Genomic DNA, 18,744 nt, shown 5'->3' on the forward strand with positions numbered 1-18,744 from the left:
TGAGAAGGTCACGTCTGTGCCTTTATTCGTCTCTCTGAAGTCATAAACATTAACCAGCATAAATTTATGTAAACAGCAGGTAAATACGGCTGCCTCAACAGCAAAACCTGTCCACTACCAGTAAGTGTAGCATTCAACGTCACTCGAGAATAAACAGTGAGGCTATCTCTGGTTTTCCGGAACGCCAGATGAACATCTTGGCTGAATTATTAAACTACTGGCCTTGGGCGTCAAGGTACCCGGTTCGTGTCCAGACCTGGGCCGTTGTTTTCATAGGCAATGGATTTTTACCACACGCGTCCCACTCGACCACAGTGGTACCGGTTCGTTCAAGAAGATAATAGCAGGTTCTGGGGTTCTGAGTCGCACTGGCTGAAAATCTCTGGGGTACACACATTTAATTATTGGTGCTTTCTCCCTCTCGCCCCCATTCCTGTATGAACTAGCTTGTAAAAACAACTCAGTACAGTGCAAATTCCCTTCGCAGTACGTACAGTCAACCACAATAGTATCGGAACCCTTCCCTACCATAAGACTTACATTCTTAACTTAACACACGACCTCAAGGATGTGTTTGGTTCGGTAGGATTGGCACCTCTGGTAATTTTCAGAATTACAAAAGGCATTTAAAACCTCCCAATTACCCCCACAAAAAAACGTATGAAAATATCCTTATCACTCACAATAAAACTATCTACATATCACACTAAGAACAGGTTTAATTTTCTACCTTGGTACAAATTAGTGGGTCAGGAAGCACAAACCCACACTTACGAGACAAGTCTGGGCATAAACAACGAACACAAGAATATCATTTGCTTAACTGATAGTGCTTTGTTTTATAAGGTCTGAATTATATAAAACCAACAGCTGAATTAAGATAGTCTTTATTATTCTGTTCTATAATGACTTAAATGACTTCGCTGACCGTACGAGGTGTTGTTTTCACGAATAAAGACCAAAAGTCTCAAGTATTACCCTTTAATGTAACAGAATAACAAGCCAACAGTAAACGCAGAGTATTAATAATAATTCTTAAATTCTTACCAGATCTCGTAAAGAAGGCAGCCTGCACACTCACATCACAGGAACATGTGTTGTCGTGTAGTACTGCAGTGGAGATTACTGAGTAACTTGAGTATTTTTATGTTGTCACTTCCGTCTATCAACTTGAAAACTGGACACTGCTGGAGGTTAATATAACGTAATCAAGTGTACACAAGACATAAGACTAATATTCGATATAACACAACTAAACAAAGGTTAACAGTTCGTAAAAGACATTTACATTTGTTTTCATTCCTTGCTGACAGTGAGGGCCGCCTAAGGTAAAAGAGTTGGTCCTCCCTCACGGTTCCCTCCTGCAAATAAACGAGTTACTGGAAAACATTGTCCATAATTTACTGATAAATATGTGCCTATTTGAAGGGCCTGGCTGTGACTACAATACATTTAGTTTACTTGTTTATTAAAGAAACTCGGTTTGACCACACAAGAAAAAATGACAAGGAAAATCATAAAAAATATAATAATATTATAATTGTTTAAAAAATGACATTTCAAGTTATTAAGCTTACATAGTATTTTTTATCCTTTTCAAAGATCCTGACTTTTCATGACTTTCTCGATGACACGGAAAAAAGTTAAAAAAGTATTATAATGATATTATCTCTTGTAAACACGGCACTAAAACGAGTTGAACTTGTATATTATTATTCATCCTTTATAGTGTTTTGTGGTGAAATATCTTAAGATTTACTAATTTTTCGTGACCAGAGAATGAGCAAAGTACGCGAGTAATTTGTTGGCCGCTATTTTGGACTACAGGTGCAGTCACCAAGTACACCAGTTTATTGAAGAAATCTAACAATTAGTAAGACGCAATTCCTCTTTTATAAACTTATGAACCACTTCGGTATTATAGCAGTTTCGGCAATACACGGCCGACTCTTTTAACCATCCCCAATCTTTAGATCTCCTTATTTGTAATATTTCTAACCCTCCCTCCCCCTCCATTTCAACCAGGGGGCAGAGAATAACGTCAAATGAATTTCTAAGTTTTTTCATACTTTGGGGGATAACTTTAAAACGGGTACTTTCTCTCGTTAGTAAAGGTCAAATCCGACTAAATCACACCAAAATACAGAGGATTAAAAAAATTCTTAACTACTAGGGCATATTAGCCAAAACGGCAATTTTATCAGCACTTCAACTATTCTTAATCCTTGCATTTCGCCATTCAGGGGGGGGGGTGTCCTGGGGGTCCGGACACCCGCTTTTCATCAGAAAATTTCAATCATTTATCTTTAATGCAGTATTGGACCTAGGTGTTTGGTGAATATTGATGACTGACCCGTGAACGAGTTATTTATTTTACTGTTTATCTTCTTACGTTATTTTCATTAGCGAATTCTGATATGATAATAATTTTTTATGCAAATACTTTGTTTGGTAGATAATTAGGCGCTTACTACTTTGCCTTCGCGGCGGTAATGCGGTGGTGACGTCTCATCCCAGGATGTAAACAGCTCATTATATTGACGTACTGTATTTCAAAACACTCCGCCGCCCGGGCTTGATAAATGCTGATGCTCAGTGTATGCTTAAGAACCGTTCGATACGGACGGCTGCTCTCCCGTCCAAAAAAACCCCCTAAAATTACACCATATCACAGTAAGTTCCTTCTGCTTAATATACTGGGGGGTCCGAGGGGCGGAACCTCCCAGCTCGGAAATCAGATAAAGTTAGGTAGGTTTGTTTGGTTAGGTTAGGTTAAGTAAGTGAGGTCTTCTAACAATGCTTCTGCTGCTTGTCTTTCATATCAACTAAGGTTAGGTTAGGTTTAATTTATAAATAAGCACTTTTAAGCACATTTGCATAAACTACGAGTTTCCACTATAAAACAGTGAAATTACGGCGTTTTTATAATAATTTTCTATGAAAAATTGGCCGCTGGTTAGTCGTCAATAATTACCAGGCATTTTTTTATGGTAAATTGTAATTACTATTGACTTCAGATTATCTCATAATAACAAGTGCACATGGCTTCAAAATGCCCATGATATTGGTCAGCTGGGTGTGCTCGCTGTGCTCGCCATTTTTCCCTAGCCACAACTTCTTGGACCCCCCCTTTTGATATTCCTGGATCTGCCCCTGCCATTTATATCTATGTACAGTACAGCAATTTCTATTACAGTGTACAGGGTATTTTGAAAGATGATACTGTAGTACGCTTCTCTAGCCTCTTCTTCACTGATGGGCTTCTTAGCCGGTCGGTCATGTCTCTGTTACCACTGTTGCCATGTACAGGCTAAAGAATCTATTTGCACCTGCGCCAGTGTTGGTCAAGTCTGGTTTTGAATTAGCTCACACTAAATGGCGTCACAAGTACAACACTGACAGGCTGCTCCAAGAATTCACAACTCTCACTCCAAATCAGTTTGCCCTGACCTGACAATTTTCAAGGTAAAATTTTAGTTTCGGTCATCCCTGTATTTAGATATCCAAACTATAGTACGTAATTTCCGACAGATATGAAAGTCAAAATCTTTCAAAACACAAAAAATTCCTAAGATTTCCTGGATGACCAAAATTAAAATAAAACCATTTTTATAAATTAATTGCGGTTTCTTCAACATTAAGCTATGACCACTAGTGGGCGGGCATCCTCCGATTCCAGATATGAACACTTGACAGAGTACTACCTACCCTCTGAGGTGTTTATAGAATGCTATTATATCACCCTTTGTCCATCTATAGTATAAGCTAGGCAACTGCATGCGTTCCAATCTTTTGGTACCTGAGGTATTGAAGTGCAGACACCAGTCTGGTAGCCCTCCTTTAAACATTTTCAATTGACTGGCAGTCTCTACCATATCTCGGAGACCAGCCGGTGTGAACATAAGAACATAAGAAAATAAGGAGTCTGCAATAGGCCGGTTGGCAGGACTCCAAATGGGGAAGCACCTCACTTTTATCCCAGCTAAGAATAAGTTACACTGACATGAGAACAAATGAAGTACTGTACTAAGATTAGCCAAAACTTCAAGATAAATACTTGAAATGTACGTAAAAGGAAATATGAGAATCTTTATTCATATAATTAAGGATGAAGGGATAATAAATATTTATGGGCAAAGTTGAGGGTAGGAGGGTTAGGGGAAGACAGAGACTTGGATGTATGAATGAAATTAAAAACTGGGTCCCCAGAGATATACAAAACCTCGGAGGATTGGTAAAAACAGCTCGAGAACATTTAGTGGAGGACTGTGGTCACCAACCCTCAGATACTGTATGAGGACGGTACTCTGATTGATTGATGAGGAACGAACCATCTCAGTATGTGAATGCCCTTCTTATAATACCTATTAGCTTATTCCTCTGGTACTCCTGACCGTGATAGGATATCTCACCCCCTCGCAATCTTTCAACACAGGCTGTATCGGTAACAGGAGGGGTTTTTCCATTTTAATAAACATTGGGTAAAGTTATCCAGACTCAAATTGCACCCTTAGAGATGCATCTGACAGCCCACAAAGCTAGTGGGAGGAACTTAGGTGGTTGATAGAGCTGGTCAACTGTTCCCACATTTCTGCTTAAAGGAGGGGTGCTCTCAGAGCGAGATATGACTGAGCATGAGGGCCATGCCAGCACGGGAGTACTTAGCAATGCAATTTGCATCAAAAGACCACGAGAGGGTTATTGGTTTAATTTATCTTCTGACAATGTTCCGAGAACTTCAGTTCGTTGTCAACATGCACTCCTTTTTCACACGGTCTCAGTTAAAGATGTTACTGTACTTCGTCCCATTGGGACATTTAATATGCCTCCTTACTGTTGGTAAAACCTAGGTGCTTCCTACTGATTTTGTGACATTGAAGCTTAACAGCCATTTCTTTGACCATTCCTGAAGTTTACAAAAATCTTCCTGTAGTGTTTCACAGACTGTTTTGTTCTTAATTTCCCTGAATAACCTAACATTGTCTGCAAACATTTATATGGTGGAGCATATAGCGTCTGGATAATAATTTATGAAACAAACTAATAACAACGGGCCCTGTACAATGCCTTGTGGTACCGGTATCCTGCTTGTCACGGGTACACATGACGATTTTGTGCAATTAATCATCACATACTGCATACTGCCTGAGAGTCATATCCATCTATATTAAACTCACAATCCTTAGGGTTCATCCTCCTGTTCTTATACAACAGTTCTACAACACCTACCTACTTTATCAGGGTGAGAAAGTGTCGGCCAGAAATAGTCCTTGGTAGTGGCTTTGAACTTGGTAAGCCTACGTGACCAGTTGCATCATCCTGCTGCATATAGTTTTATAGACATAGTCTACACACTATCACACTGCTTACCCATCTGCCTGGATACTTTAAAATTGCAATTATTGGATCAGTGACATAAAAATTTGTGTTATGGTTGGCAGAGCCTAAACACCAGCATCTACCACACTACTGTACAGTAAGTACTTGAAAACTCCTCACAGACTCAACTCACAAATACTGCTCTTACTCAGATTAAGGATTGAATGCTACAAGAGGCTTCTAATCCATTTTGCAAAATGTTTTCAGTACTTAACAATGAATTGCAAAACAGTTTATTTCTCTATTTCATTATGCTGAAGTGTTATTCAATCTTGATTAAATCACTGTACCAATTTTGTACAAACGTTTAATGATGCCGGACTGTCAAATCTCAGTTTTCAATAATGTACCTGTAAGGTTTAGATCCTCATAAAAGTACTATTGTCTTTGAAGAATATGGTTGATCAAAAAGGGAAACCTGTAGCTTCTTCTAATTTTGATGGCTTATTTAGGCTTCATTATACAGGTAGCTACTTGTCAAGCTTAAGGAGTACAGTACAGTATTCTTCATTTACAGTATTTAACTTTATTTCCCTTTCTAGCACTTGCCCTTTCTCATCCAGTTCTTTAAAACATTAGGTTCTTGGGTTCTGAAATTTCAGTTGTGTTAAATGACAGGCTACACAGTACAGTACATAAAATAATATACAGTAGACGATTATTTATCTGAGCCAGGGCTTCACTATGCCTTATTAATTGAAACTGATGCTACTATTTAACTGGATCAAACAACCTTCAACCCTGTGTGCGGGAATTGGCAGGCAAGGGGTAGAGGTGACGCTGTGAGGTTACGGTCTACCACACTCAGTGTCTCATTGTCATATGAAGATCTAGGGTTATGAGTTATGTAAGATTATTGCATAGTGTATGATTTAACTCAATAAATCTCTCTCCATGTTGAACCAATGTGAAAAATGTATGATTATTTAACTCATTTAATCTATCTAAACTCAAACATCAGTAAATTTTCAGAATAAAACATACGGTATGTACAGTAATTTCAAGATTCGACCTTGAGTTTGACCACCTTACATTCTATGCTCTGCGGTCGCCCACAGAGGGCAAGTCAGCTCTTCAGTCTGCAACCACACAGACTTTAATGTAATACTGTAGATTGTTTAATGTAGTTTGGCTTGGCAAATTAACATTAGTCACGCATGTATAATTTTTATCATCTGTAAAGTTTTTAATCGCACTATTTTATAGAGTTATTTGGTAGCTACAAGTAAAATAAAGGATGCGGCAACTTTGCAGTGGGTTTGCCAGCTGCACTGACTGTGATTGGAGAAATTTACTTTGCTTATACAGCTCCTAAATATTTATGGCACTTGATACAGCTACTGAATTTTGGTACAGTATTGTAAAACATACAAGAGTTATAAGCTGTATCAAGTACCATAAATATATGTAAGCAGGATACATGTCACCACTTGTAACAGGGCACATGCAACCCAGCCACACAGCTCACATGAAGCTAGCCAGCCACGATGTTAACACCACCACTCCACACCTCTGACAGATATTTATTGAGTTACTATATACCTGAAAGGTATTATAGTTAGCCATAAAACAAGCAGGAATACAATAATAACGGTGGTGATACATAACCCTCGCGTGTAGTTGTGTTAGAAGCTCATTATCTAAATTTTTTCTCCTGGGTGGGAACTTCAACTGTGGAAGTGAACCGCCTGTCCCTCATGCATGGTAAAATGATCGCCTTCTGTATACTGCACCAGTAAATAAGGCATAATTAAAAATAATACAGCTCCTCCCCGACTTATGACCTGCCTCAGTCGTACCAAAATTTTGTCAAATTACGTATTTTCGAGTCCCAACGTCAGTACAGACAAAATTTTCGTTAATTCACTTTAAAATGGCTGGCAAGCTTAAAAGTGAGTTTTGTGGTACCGAGAAGAAAAAGATACACCCATTATAGATTTTCTATGTATTATTTAATCATTTTCGACTTACGACCTGGATTTGGGTCCCTAACCCCGCCATAAGTCGGGGAGTAGCTGTAATAAATAAAAAAAAATTATGCATTACCATTTGGCAATCATATCACTACGCACAGGACACAAGACAGCGAGCCCAAATCCCTTGCCAATCACCTTCCTTGCTCTCTGTGCTAGCTCCCATGCACATAAGAAGTATTTATTACTTTATGATTATTTTATTTTTATTTTCTTATGCACATTCTGTATGAATGAAAAAATTACAACTGTCTACCCCTGCTCTGTGATAACTCTGGTGCACATAATTTTTTTTTTATTTCCCTTATGTTTTTTACCTTATAATAATTATTGTGTGCATGTAACAGTAAAACAGAATAATGATACATATATCATCTACCTGAAGTTACAAGTTGAAAAATAACTGTTGTGAGTGCTAACTCTGGCTCTTCAGGGTCTCAGGAATGTAATGTATTTTCCCCCATAAGTTATGAGTATTGATATACAATCAATCACGTAATCACGTAACAATGGCTTTTCAAAGTCCCTTACCCCCATTGTATAATGGACAACACTTGTAGTACTCAGGTTCTATCTTGCATTTTACTCTCGTTAAATCAACCTCACTAGAATTAGGCCTGGATCATCCAAACAAAACACCAAAAATAATGTAGAGTACAATGTGTGTGAAAGGGTAGTCACAGACCCAGGGCTAGCTGCGTTAAGTATTGGGTTAATCTAGAATTGGGAGAACCAATATAAAATGTAAAGAAAACTTTTGTAACTTATAAGTCATCCAAATTATGGTTTAATTTATATATAAAATTTAACTACAGTGCAGCATTTTCTGCAAAGTATCTCTTAAAGTGTTCAAACTGAGCTAGACACTATGAATTTCATAAAAGTAACCAGAGCATTCTGGTAAAGGCTCTGCTCCCAACTCAAGACCTTTATTGTGAGAGGTAGGCATTGGTATGAAGCATACTGAATTGGTAGGCCCAGCTTATAAGACTTTCAGTAGCCCAGACAGTAGCTATTGCTTTAAATAATGTGATGGGGAAATGCGGGTAAATTTTTATACCCTGGTTTGCATCAGTGGAAGATGTATGCTAAAATCCTCTTTCCTTCTATAAGCGTCCTTGATTATAAGAGCTGTCTGACTTTAAGGCACAAATATAAATAATCTTAATGAAATGAAATGTAAATAAGGCAGTCTATGACCTTTACTTTGTAGGATAAGAAAAACTCATAATAAATCATGGAGTTTTTTGTATTTTACCTCATAAAAGTTCAAAATTACAGGTATCATATTCAAAACTATAATGTAATACACTCCATAATATATTCATTATATAGTACATTGGTCTATACAGTATATACTTTTTCTTATTTATTGTACAAAAGAATTCCTATTAATAAGAGTGCAGACATGTAGAAATTATTCAGTATCCCAGATTAATAACCTTTACAGAGATGATCAATATATGAGTATGAACAAACAATGACTACACCTTATGCATAGTTCAGTGTCACATCTTGTCTGGCAAGTTCCAGCAACATAGGATCGTCGAAGAATTTGTTGATAGACACATCCTCAGAGAGACCCTTTCTTCGCCGAGTCTTGATCATGAATTCACGCGCCAGATGAGTGGCAGGTTGGGGTTCTAAGGGGCGAATTACAATGCTCTTATCTAAGGGATCACCTGGCACAATTTGCCAATGGTGAAACACACTCAAACAGAAGGCCTGACCCTGTGTATGCATACGTAAATCTGTCTCAAATCCAAAGGAATCAATGGCTGGAATAAATGCCTTGATGGTATAAAGTGGAGAACCAGCTACAGGGGCATCCTGGGTTACATGACCACGTCGTTTTGTTAATACTGTATATACAGATGACACACAATCTGCAGGGGCCTGAATTTCCACAAAATAATAAGGTTCCATGAGACGAGGCGTTGCCATCAAGAAGGCAGAGTAAGCTACTCTTCTTGCAGTGGGAATGACCTGACCACCACCACGGTGCAGAGGCTCTTCAGCTATCACGGCATCAAGAATCTTGAACTTGCAATTTCGTATCGGTTCTTCACAAAGAGGGCCTTCCCTTGTGCCCCATTGAAAGCCTTGCACAATTGAATCTCTTACTGATGACAAAAGATTTTTGTCTACTTCTGAGGGTAGTGTGTCATCAACCAAAATATTTGGACCACTGTGATCTGGTCCAAAAGCCCAAATAGATCGAGCAGCTAACACATCCCAATCATACCGTGTCTGGAAGAACTCGCCAAGTCGTCTCCTGTCCCAATTTATCTGCACTACTTCTCCTTCAATATCTTCAGCCAAACCTCTTTCTAATGGTTCAGCAATCATTGTAATCTTATTTCTCTTGTTTGGAGTTTCTGCAAAACATTTTAGTGAAGATGTATCGACCACAGTCTCACAGAAACTGACCACAGGATCAGCTACTTTGATGTCAATCTCGGAATACATCTTCCGTAAATCATGCATAACGCAATCAAGATACAATTCCCCTGTTCCAAGAATAATATGTTCTCCAGACTCCTCTACTTTATTACTCAGCAGAGGATATGATTTGTTAACTTTACGAAGACCATCTAACATTTTGGGCAATTCGGAGGGATTTACTGGTTCAACAGCAATTTTGATGACAGACTGTGTGTTAAACTTAAGTGGTCGGAATATGTGGAGTTCACTGCTGGGAGGAAGATCTGTGATGGTAGCAGTCTTGACTATTGGCTCATCAATTCCTTCAATTAAAACCCAGTTGCCAGCAGGTACAGCATTTACTTCAATATTGTACCTGCCTTCAGACACCCACAACCTTCCAACAGTTAGTATGCGAGAATCCTCCTCATCCATCAGTGTATATTTTTCACCCAATACACGGACATCCTGGTTGGCATGAATGGTTCCTGAAAGAACACGTCCAAACACATGAAAAGCTGTTGCATCTTCATTAGGGTACTGCTTGGTGGTGTGGACAACAAGTGGACCATCAGGGTCACACATCATCATGTTTTCTGCCAGTTTCGTATCTTGAGGGCCAGTGTATGTTGATTCCACCTTCTGTTTGCCATATGACTTGGGGGAGGGTATATGTTGAACACACATATCTACAAATCCTTCGAAGTCTCCAATGAATTTAGTCATAAAGAGTTTCAACAGTGGTCTGATGTTCATCCGCTGTTCTTCCTTGCTCATGTGTAGGCCCAACTCATCCATTAATGACATCAGATGGGTGTCTACATCCCCAACAATGTGAGCAAATATTTTGTATAATGGTTCAAGGATGAATTCTACGAAGCTCCTTTGTGCCGTTGATGTTGGGGGCTTCTTTGTAAATTTTTTAGTCCGAGGGTTAAAGTATATGTCACCCCACAGCCGTCTTGAAAAATCTTCCAGTGGTAGTTCATACCCAAAATGTTGGGAATAAATTTTAGCAAAAGATTTGAGGGTAAAACAGAGAGAATACTGGGAGCTGGCAAAGCAAACATTGCCGAGCAGGGGAGAGATGGTTTGAGGATTCTCCTGATCTGTATACTGCTGAAGAAGAGAGTTAACCTCTTCCACTATGTGCCTTAATTTATAATAAGCATCTTGTGGAGGCAATTTGAGTTCTAGAATGAGGCGATCAACCTTGTTAATACATACAGTGATGGCCAATCGTTCTTGTACTGCATGTTTCAAGAGTCGCTGTGTATTGAGCATCACTCCTTCAGCAGCATCTACAAACACCACCACCCCATCACTTAACCGCATGGCAGCAGTCACCTGTAATGAATTATCCAATTAAGAAGTTCCCTCCAGTATATACTTGGAAAACTAAAGTAAAAATAAATTTTCAAAATTGTTAGTAGTAAATACTTTGCTTCTGAAGAACAAGTTTGTTAGGTGTACATGAGAAAGTTCAAATGTCTTAATTCTTTTATAAGAGAAAAGTTCTAACACTGAATTGTCCTTGAAGGATCAATTTTAGGCACTTTCAGTGTAAAGTGTAGTTTCAAATTTGAAGTAAAGGCACTACTTAAACAGCATACAAATTTGCCCATTCTAGTTGCAAACCTGGAAAAAAGTGTATTATTTGCAATGATTCCATAAATATTTTAAGATGAGCTGGAACTATACTACTACAAGTTATCGTAATGGCTCCAGAAGTTTCATTGCCTTTATTTTCTAATATTCATAGTAAGTTAGTAACTCAACAGCCATCAAATTCAAGTCACCTAAATTTGAGGAAGAACAAGTTTTTACTTGTCAAAAATACATTCAGTATCAAGATAACAGTCACAACTTAAACAATATGTACACTCTGCAGTTCATATAAAGGAAACTACAACAGTGGCTTTTAAACTGGGGGCCACGAGGGATCAGTGGAAAATGATCACATTAAGGGCTTAATATGCAAAAAAGTGCACACACAACTATGTATACAGGTTTGTGTACATAAACTAATAAATAAAAAAATTTAAGCACTGTAAATATAAATATATGAAGAGGGAGAGTGTGTTTAGTTGTTTGTGTATCATTATCACCTTTTTATTGATATATCTGTCCGAGTTCAGATTTTCAGAACTGGTTGGGATTAAAGCAACGTAACAAGCTTAATGTGGAGAGTAATCTTTGATGCAAACTCAGCCAGACATCACCAAATATGGCAAAAGTTGTAAGTGTAAAGAACCAGTATCACCCATAACACAAAAAATAGTTTTTAATGTTCATAATAGTGTGTTGCACTACAGCAAGTTATATGTGAGCTAGAACTGCAAATAGAATGTGTCTGTTTTTATTGATATGACATGTAAGTAAAAAGAGTCAATATAATCCATTTCATTAATGAGTACCTGTTTTGTGTTACCCTTGTGAATATTTTTTGCATTGTTTTGCACAACAATGGTGAATATGGACTATAAAAGAAAATTCAAACTAGAAGATTTGTTTAATTCTTTTCCTGATATAACATTAAATGAACTGTACTGTAGTAATATTCAGGGTGAGGCAAAAAGGTTTAAGAACCTCGTATATTGAGTGACCATCCCAGGTAAAGGAAACCACACAAAACCAATAAGATGCCCTGTATTAAAACTGTCTTTTAATCATTCTTTTTACACACATCATTAAAAGGGCAGAACACTGGTAATTTTTAAGATTAAATGAAGAACATTTGAATTAGCACACAGTGCCAAGACAACTATCCATGGGTGTGGGAAACTGAACCCCAAAATACATGTAAAAACTATTAAGAAAAGTGTATACGATATCAGCTCAGACAATCCACCAAGAAGCTGGATGCAATGAGGATGGTGACTAACAATTGATGGTTGGTTGAAGGATGGATGGGAGTAACATTTCTAAAGATTGAAAGTGAAATCCTCTTTATGGGCCAAGCGGTTCACATGATGCAGTGGATTGTTGTGAGTTTAACTATTGACAGACACTCCATTGGCCATTAAGGCAAACATCACACCATTAGATACCATAAAAGGTACCTGGTAAGACTGGGAGGAGATATAAACTGTGGTAATGATGTTATTTACATAAATAATGCATCCTGCTGCTAATCATTTGTACTTTATGATAACAGTAGGCTCAGTTATAAGGGGTTTTGTGTGCTGGTATCTCACACGCCTCAGAGGACCAGAAGCCATATATGACATCTTTCGGTGTTGAGCCACAATAACCATAAAAAATATTGAAAATCACTTACCTCGTCAGAGAAGTTAACATGTCCTGGGGTGTCAAAGATGTTCATAAGAAAGCTCTTGTTGCGTACATCCTGCATGACGAGTGTAATGGGAGTGGCCTTGATGCTTAGTCCACGTTCACCCTCCGTAAACAGTGTGTCAGTGTATCGTACAGGAACATCCTCCTTGCTCCTAAAAGAAAAAAAAAAAAAAGAGATCTATAATAAAAAGCACCATATTACATATACTGTACCAGGGTAAACATGAACTCTTAAGTACATGCAAATACAGTTAGTATGAAACATATATGGTAATGTAACAAATCAATGCACTAAGAAGAGGACATGGCTAAAGAGGAATGATCCTGAAATCCCATTTTATAAATGAGCCAAGATTTCACAGCTCGGTAATCTAAAAATTCATTTGAATAAACAAACTAGACTATCTTTCCCAACAATACTATATTCCAAAAAGAAGTCATATGAAGTGAAGCTTCCCATTCATTTAAAGGAGAAGGTTAAGAATCTTTGCTTCATAGCACAAACATGTAACAGTACACTCAACAATCGGTTTTTGTTTGGTCAGCTCCAAAACTTACAGGATCAGTCTCGGTTCCAGCTAACCTCAAAAACCCAACACAGGAGAGAGGTAAACAACGCAGCTCAACCCTGGTTTGGTTATAAATTGGATTTCAGTACTAATCCTCCACTCATAACTATACATGGGGATTAGGCAATTCTATATGCTAAAGCCAGATAGATAAAGGAGACAGAATACCAATAAGCTCCAAGTATTATGATGATTGTACCATCAAGGCATCAATTCTACCAAACTGAGCTCCTGTATATGCCAGTTCCAGAAAAACACAATGAATCAACAATAAACTCATCATGGCCATGTAAACCTGGGGTGCTTAAGTTTAAAGACACCTACATTTTTCTCAGTAGGATGGACGTAATAGACTGCCACTCAAGACACCTAGACATGTTGCACTATTGCTTAGTTTCTTCCTCCACTGAAGGGAAGTTATAACTGTTAGTGAATGAATCTAGAAGCTCATGCATGATAAGAAAGTTAAACAACAAAGCTCTGAATAAAGAATTACAATAATAATAAATATATAACAGTTATACTGGATATTTACATCTGGTAAGGCCATACCTGAATTCTGGATGTGTTTGGTGTATAAGGCAGTCAACAAATGTGCTCTTGCCATGATGGAGGTGGCCCACCAGAGATATGTTACGTACTAAATTTGGGTTGTCCATAAGATCAGCCAAAAACTCTAGATTGTAGCAGGTGACTGGCAAGTCCTTTTCTACATGGCTGAACTTCTTTACCTTTACTGGCTGTAACAAAAAAGTAACACATTACTGGACATCCACATCAAATACTGTTAAAGGACAGTACATGGACCACATATATCTGCAAAATACACCCTTTCATAAATTGGACTCTACCTGTACTACAGTACTTGTAACATTAATAAAGCACTGGATAAAAGAAAACACTAAGAGATAATATTGTACAATACAGGTAATAGCATAATCAGAAAGGAAACAATCAGTATAAATCAAATTGGAGTGTAAATAGCTAGAAGTCATTAATGCTCACCTTCGTCAAATTAAACAACTGTAGACAACATTGTGAATGCAACTGTTAACTGTTTTACCTGTAGCTACATAAGTAAATTCTCATAAAAATCGCAGTGAGATAACTATAGTAAAAAAAATTTCACATAAAGTCAAACAACAAAATTCTGGATTGTTACCTGAATGATGGGCTGAGTCAATGGTTGAGCATCCTCCTCCTGTACAATGGTCTCCACTTCTGGGCCATATACATCAGCAGCACTTGGGTAGTACTGTTTATCTTCATGTAGAACCACTGCCTGTGCAGATACCTCCTCCTCTTCACCCCCCACTCCATCATCATCATCAAAGCCATTCACATCTTGGTCCTGATCTTGATAGTCATCATCATCTTCCTCATCATCCTCATCATCAGAATCAAGCTCTGGCCCAATGTAGTTACCAAACTCATCATATAGATCTACATCCATTATCTGTTGGATTAATCAATGATGGTAAAATAATAAAGAAAAAATGAGACTATAGCTGACAATGGCAAATATTACATACTGAAAAGAGTTTCACAAATTTTATACGGTATAATTTATGAAAATATAATAAATTTGGGAATCACGCTATACTGATGCAGTACTAATAAGGAACTGCAATCCTTCACTTGCAGAGGAAAGGGCAATAGTAAAGAAGCAATGAATACTGGCGTAAATTACATGCACACCTCTTCTTGCTGTGATAAGGACATTGTCACAAATGCCACCATACCTCCTCTCACAGCTTTTAAATTCAGCTTTACAGAACTTTAGATGTAAAGTTGGAAGCAAAAAGGCACAATGAGGCTGGCAAAAAGACAAAAGCCATACAGTATTTGTGTTGCTGCATTATTTCAATACATGTCTGAGCCTTTTTAAAGATCTTCACCTAACGACTCTCAAATATCAGTATACATGTCTAACCTAACCAGCGACCGAATATTAACCAAAGTTTTGTTCTTAAAAATTTTCCCCAGGTTCCTCCTTCTAAAGTATTACAGTACTTACATAGAATGCCACTGCTCCATCCAATCTGCTTTATTCAGGAGACAAGAAATAGATTTTCCTCTAATGTGATTTTTTGTTTGGTAGTTATATAAACCAGACCTCTGCCCTGTACAATACCAAGTGCTACCAACCATAATCTGACATATTGTCTTCTCACTATTCTTGCATAGGTATAGCAGGCCTAAAATCTTGTTTTTTGGTTAAGGTAAGTAGTACTGTATTCAGTTTGGGTTAACCGAGTTGGGTTAGGTTAGGGTGGTTCATTTTATGAACTATAAATTACATAATGCAGCAGTATCTGTTACTTCATTAATGTTAGCAGTTGCCAAGAATGATCGTCAATAATATATCATTCATAAAATGAACCAAACTTAACCATCCAACCTTAAACACTATGTAGTGGATAAAGGTATGGTAGCCGTAGATGGAATGTGTTGTTAATGGTAAGGTTAACTATAAATTAGTCAGAAAGGCCATCTTAATAGCAAGTGCATATGGCTGGTGTACCTATATACTATGCCTAAACACTGGTTATAATTAATTTACATAATCTCAAAAAAAAGGGGGGGATGGTGGAGAGCTACATGAAGACTTTAAAGGGTGGAGTTTGGGCCACAGATGAAAGAGACAGAAAAAGTAAAAGCGATTTACACAAAATGTATTGCTTGTACATCTTTCGTCAACTTCATCAGGTTCGGAAGCATTTATGTTTTATGGAGAAATGTCACAGTAGGTAGTTAAATGCAAAAATGGTTTCAACTATTACCAATAATTTTACTTACGTTACAGATTAAATCACTCCACCTGCCATAGCATTCAGGCACCTCTTGATCTTCACAGTTACCGATATCCTTAATCACAGAGTAATATTGGGTAAACGTTTACTTAAGTGCTGCAAGCGATTTCGCCAGCAAAAACATTTTTTTCTGCAGGAATTTTGTTGCTATTATTATTGAAGATAGATTTTTTTCTGGGGATAAAACAAAAAACTAATGTTTTCCTAATTTAACCTAACCTACCATAACGTGAACTAAACTCCTAGCCCCCCACCCCCGGAGTGGTTATATAATGTCAATATTTAACTTATACTAATTTAACCTAACGTAACGTATTCCTCTATTGGGGAAGCGCTATTTTTTCAGAGTTGGGTCATGTATTATATAACATGGTAATGCAATTCAGACGCCATGCACTATGCACTCTCCTTCCCATGGCTCGCCGACGGTATTACTGTATAGTGTAAATTATAAAAAAAAGAAGCACTTCCCTAAAAGAGAACACTCACTAGCAATGAACAGCAAAAATTATGGTGGAAAAGCAGTGTGATCTTGCTAGAATCGTTGGCAGCATTAATCTACACGTTAACCCCATTTTCTTATATTATATTAGGTTAGGTAATATTTTTTATATTATCAGATTCTTTGGTTGTTGTAATCTGCAATTTTACCAATGACAGGACCTCCCGCCACCACACATGGCAATGACCACCATTTACTGTAATATTTAACACTGAACATTACTTAAAATTGTTTGATTAATTCCTCTAGTATACAAACTCCTTTACCGTTTAATCCGTAGTCTTATTATCGGTGAAAAGTATAGCTGTTAATACAGGATCACGGACCAACACCACACGGCGTCCATGAGCTGCGGTCGGTCACTCACACAACACAAACACTGCCTACACACATTAGAACAACTATTACTGAAAAAATAAGAATTAATACAAAATAAATACAATAATTTCATACACTCTAATATTATCGTTAATTTATAAATGATAAACTTTAGCTGCACCATTAACTGATCTGTATAAAGTTATCAATATAAAGATTTTGTTGGTAGTGAATGAATTCCTGTCGCGCTTGTTGATACAAACGTTGTGTATAAACTTTCAGTGGCACCTCATTCCTTATCTTGTCTCATAAATTCTGTGAAGTTTAAACTCAACCAGAGGAATTATGACTTATACTTATAAAAATAATGTTATTCTTTCAGGATGATTGCTTAAGTTATGTACACTAGATACAAAATACTTTTGTAATTCATGTATCTCGCCACCGGTTTCCTACTCCTGGGAAAATAAAATAAATGAGAAAAACAGGTCTATTGTTGTCATAAGTAATTATTAATTTATCTATGTCAACAATATACATAGTATGAGAACACTATCCTGTCAGGCTTCAGTTATAGCTCTTAGCTTTCTAGACATATAGTAAATGTGACTCACATAATATGTGAGTTTTTAGATAAAAGTACATTCAAAGATACAGGTGGTACAGATTGGAATAATCTACCCTTTGCTGTACAATTTCTTATCAGAAAGCTAAATTTCAAGACAATAAAGCTACAATGCTCTACCTGGGATCTTTATCGTCGAATCCTGCACATAAACTAGAATGGGACGTAAGCGTATGTTTGGGGACAGCTGCAAATCAATACGTTCCTCTGTACAGCTCACGTAATCAGGAATCCCATGACGTATAGTACACAAGACTAAAATTTCACTACTATACATTAGATGTTTTTTGCTTAATCCTCCTGACAATCTTACGGTAAAAAGTAAAAGTTTAAATATGTGGAAAAAAATCCAATGCAGCAAGTAATTGGAATAACAATAAACCTCAACTCAATGCATAACTCCTAAGTGATATATTCAATTAGCCAAAGTTTGGAGAGGCAATAACTTTCAACTAATGAACGTACGGAGCAATTTTAAAACTTTCAAAAGTAGTAGTTTGTGAAGGAATCAATACTAGAAAAATCTCCACACACACACGGCTACCACCACCCTGCTAACTTCTCAAGGCTGGGGATGAAAATGAATCAAACAATATGAAAAACTAACCGAATCGTGAAGAGAAGCATATAAAGCAACCTACAGAAATTCACTGCTCTAGGACACCTTAAGCTGGATGCTGCAGCCTATCACACTTGAATAAGACGGACTAAAAACAATAGGAATCAACTAGAAAATAAGAAAACACATAGAATATTAAAAAATGAAACCGATTGAAATTTAAACACGCTATCATCTTTTTTATAATATTTTCTGAATGGTTCTAACAGTTTATATGTATAATTT

General features: G+C 37.3%; 1 protein-coding gene across 1 annotated transcript; it reads right to left on the reverse strand.

Annotated features, from left to right (window-relative positions):
- Positions 1 to 8,583: 8,583 nt before the first annotated feature.
- On the reverse strand, positions 8,584 to 17,365 carry LOC121855255 (116 kDa U5 small nuclear ribonucleoprotein component-like). Its single transcript, XM_042350140.1, has 5 exons — positions 17,224 to 17,365; positions 14,805 to 15,098; positions 14,195 to 14,382; positions 13,057 to 13,225; positions 8,584 to 11,123 (listed from the first exon to the last, which is right to left on the reverse strand). The coding sequence occupies exons 2-5, from the start codon at positions 15,093 to 15,095 to the stop codon at positions 8,844 to 8,846; spliced, it is 2,928 nt and encodes a 975-aa protein (XP_042206074.1). The 5' UTR covers positions 15,096 to 15,098; positions 17,224 to 17,365; the 3' UTR covers positions 8,584 to 8,843.
- Positions 17,366 to 18,744: the final 1,379 nt, after the last annotated feature.

Source organism: Homarus americanus, unplaced genomic scaffold, assembly GCF_018991925.1.
Source record: "Homarus americanus isolate GMGI-L3 unplaced genomic scaffold, GMGI_Hamer_2.0 scaffold24430, whole genome shotgun sequence".
NCBI lineage: Eukaryota > Metazoa > Arthropoda > Malacostraca > Decapoda > Nephropidae > Homarus > Homarus americanus.

Excerpts from the sequence above, each read along its gene's own strand:
- LOC121855255 (XM_042350140.1), bottom strand. The coding sequence starts at position 15,095 with ATGGATGTAGATCTATATGATGAGTTTGGTAACTACATTGGGCCAGAG. Across the intron at positions 13,226-14,194 it reads CAAACACATCCAGAATTCAG|GAGCAAGGAGGATGTTCCTG; the intron begins GTATGGCCTTAC and ends TTTTTCTTTTAG. Across the intron at positions 11,124-13,056 it reads ATGTTAACTTCTCTGACGAG|GTGACTGCTGCCATGCGGTT; the intron begins GTAAGTGATTTT and ends AATTCATTACAG.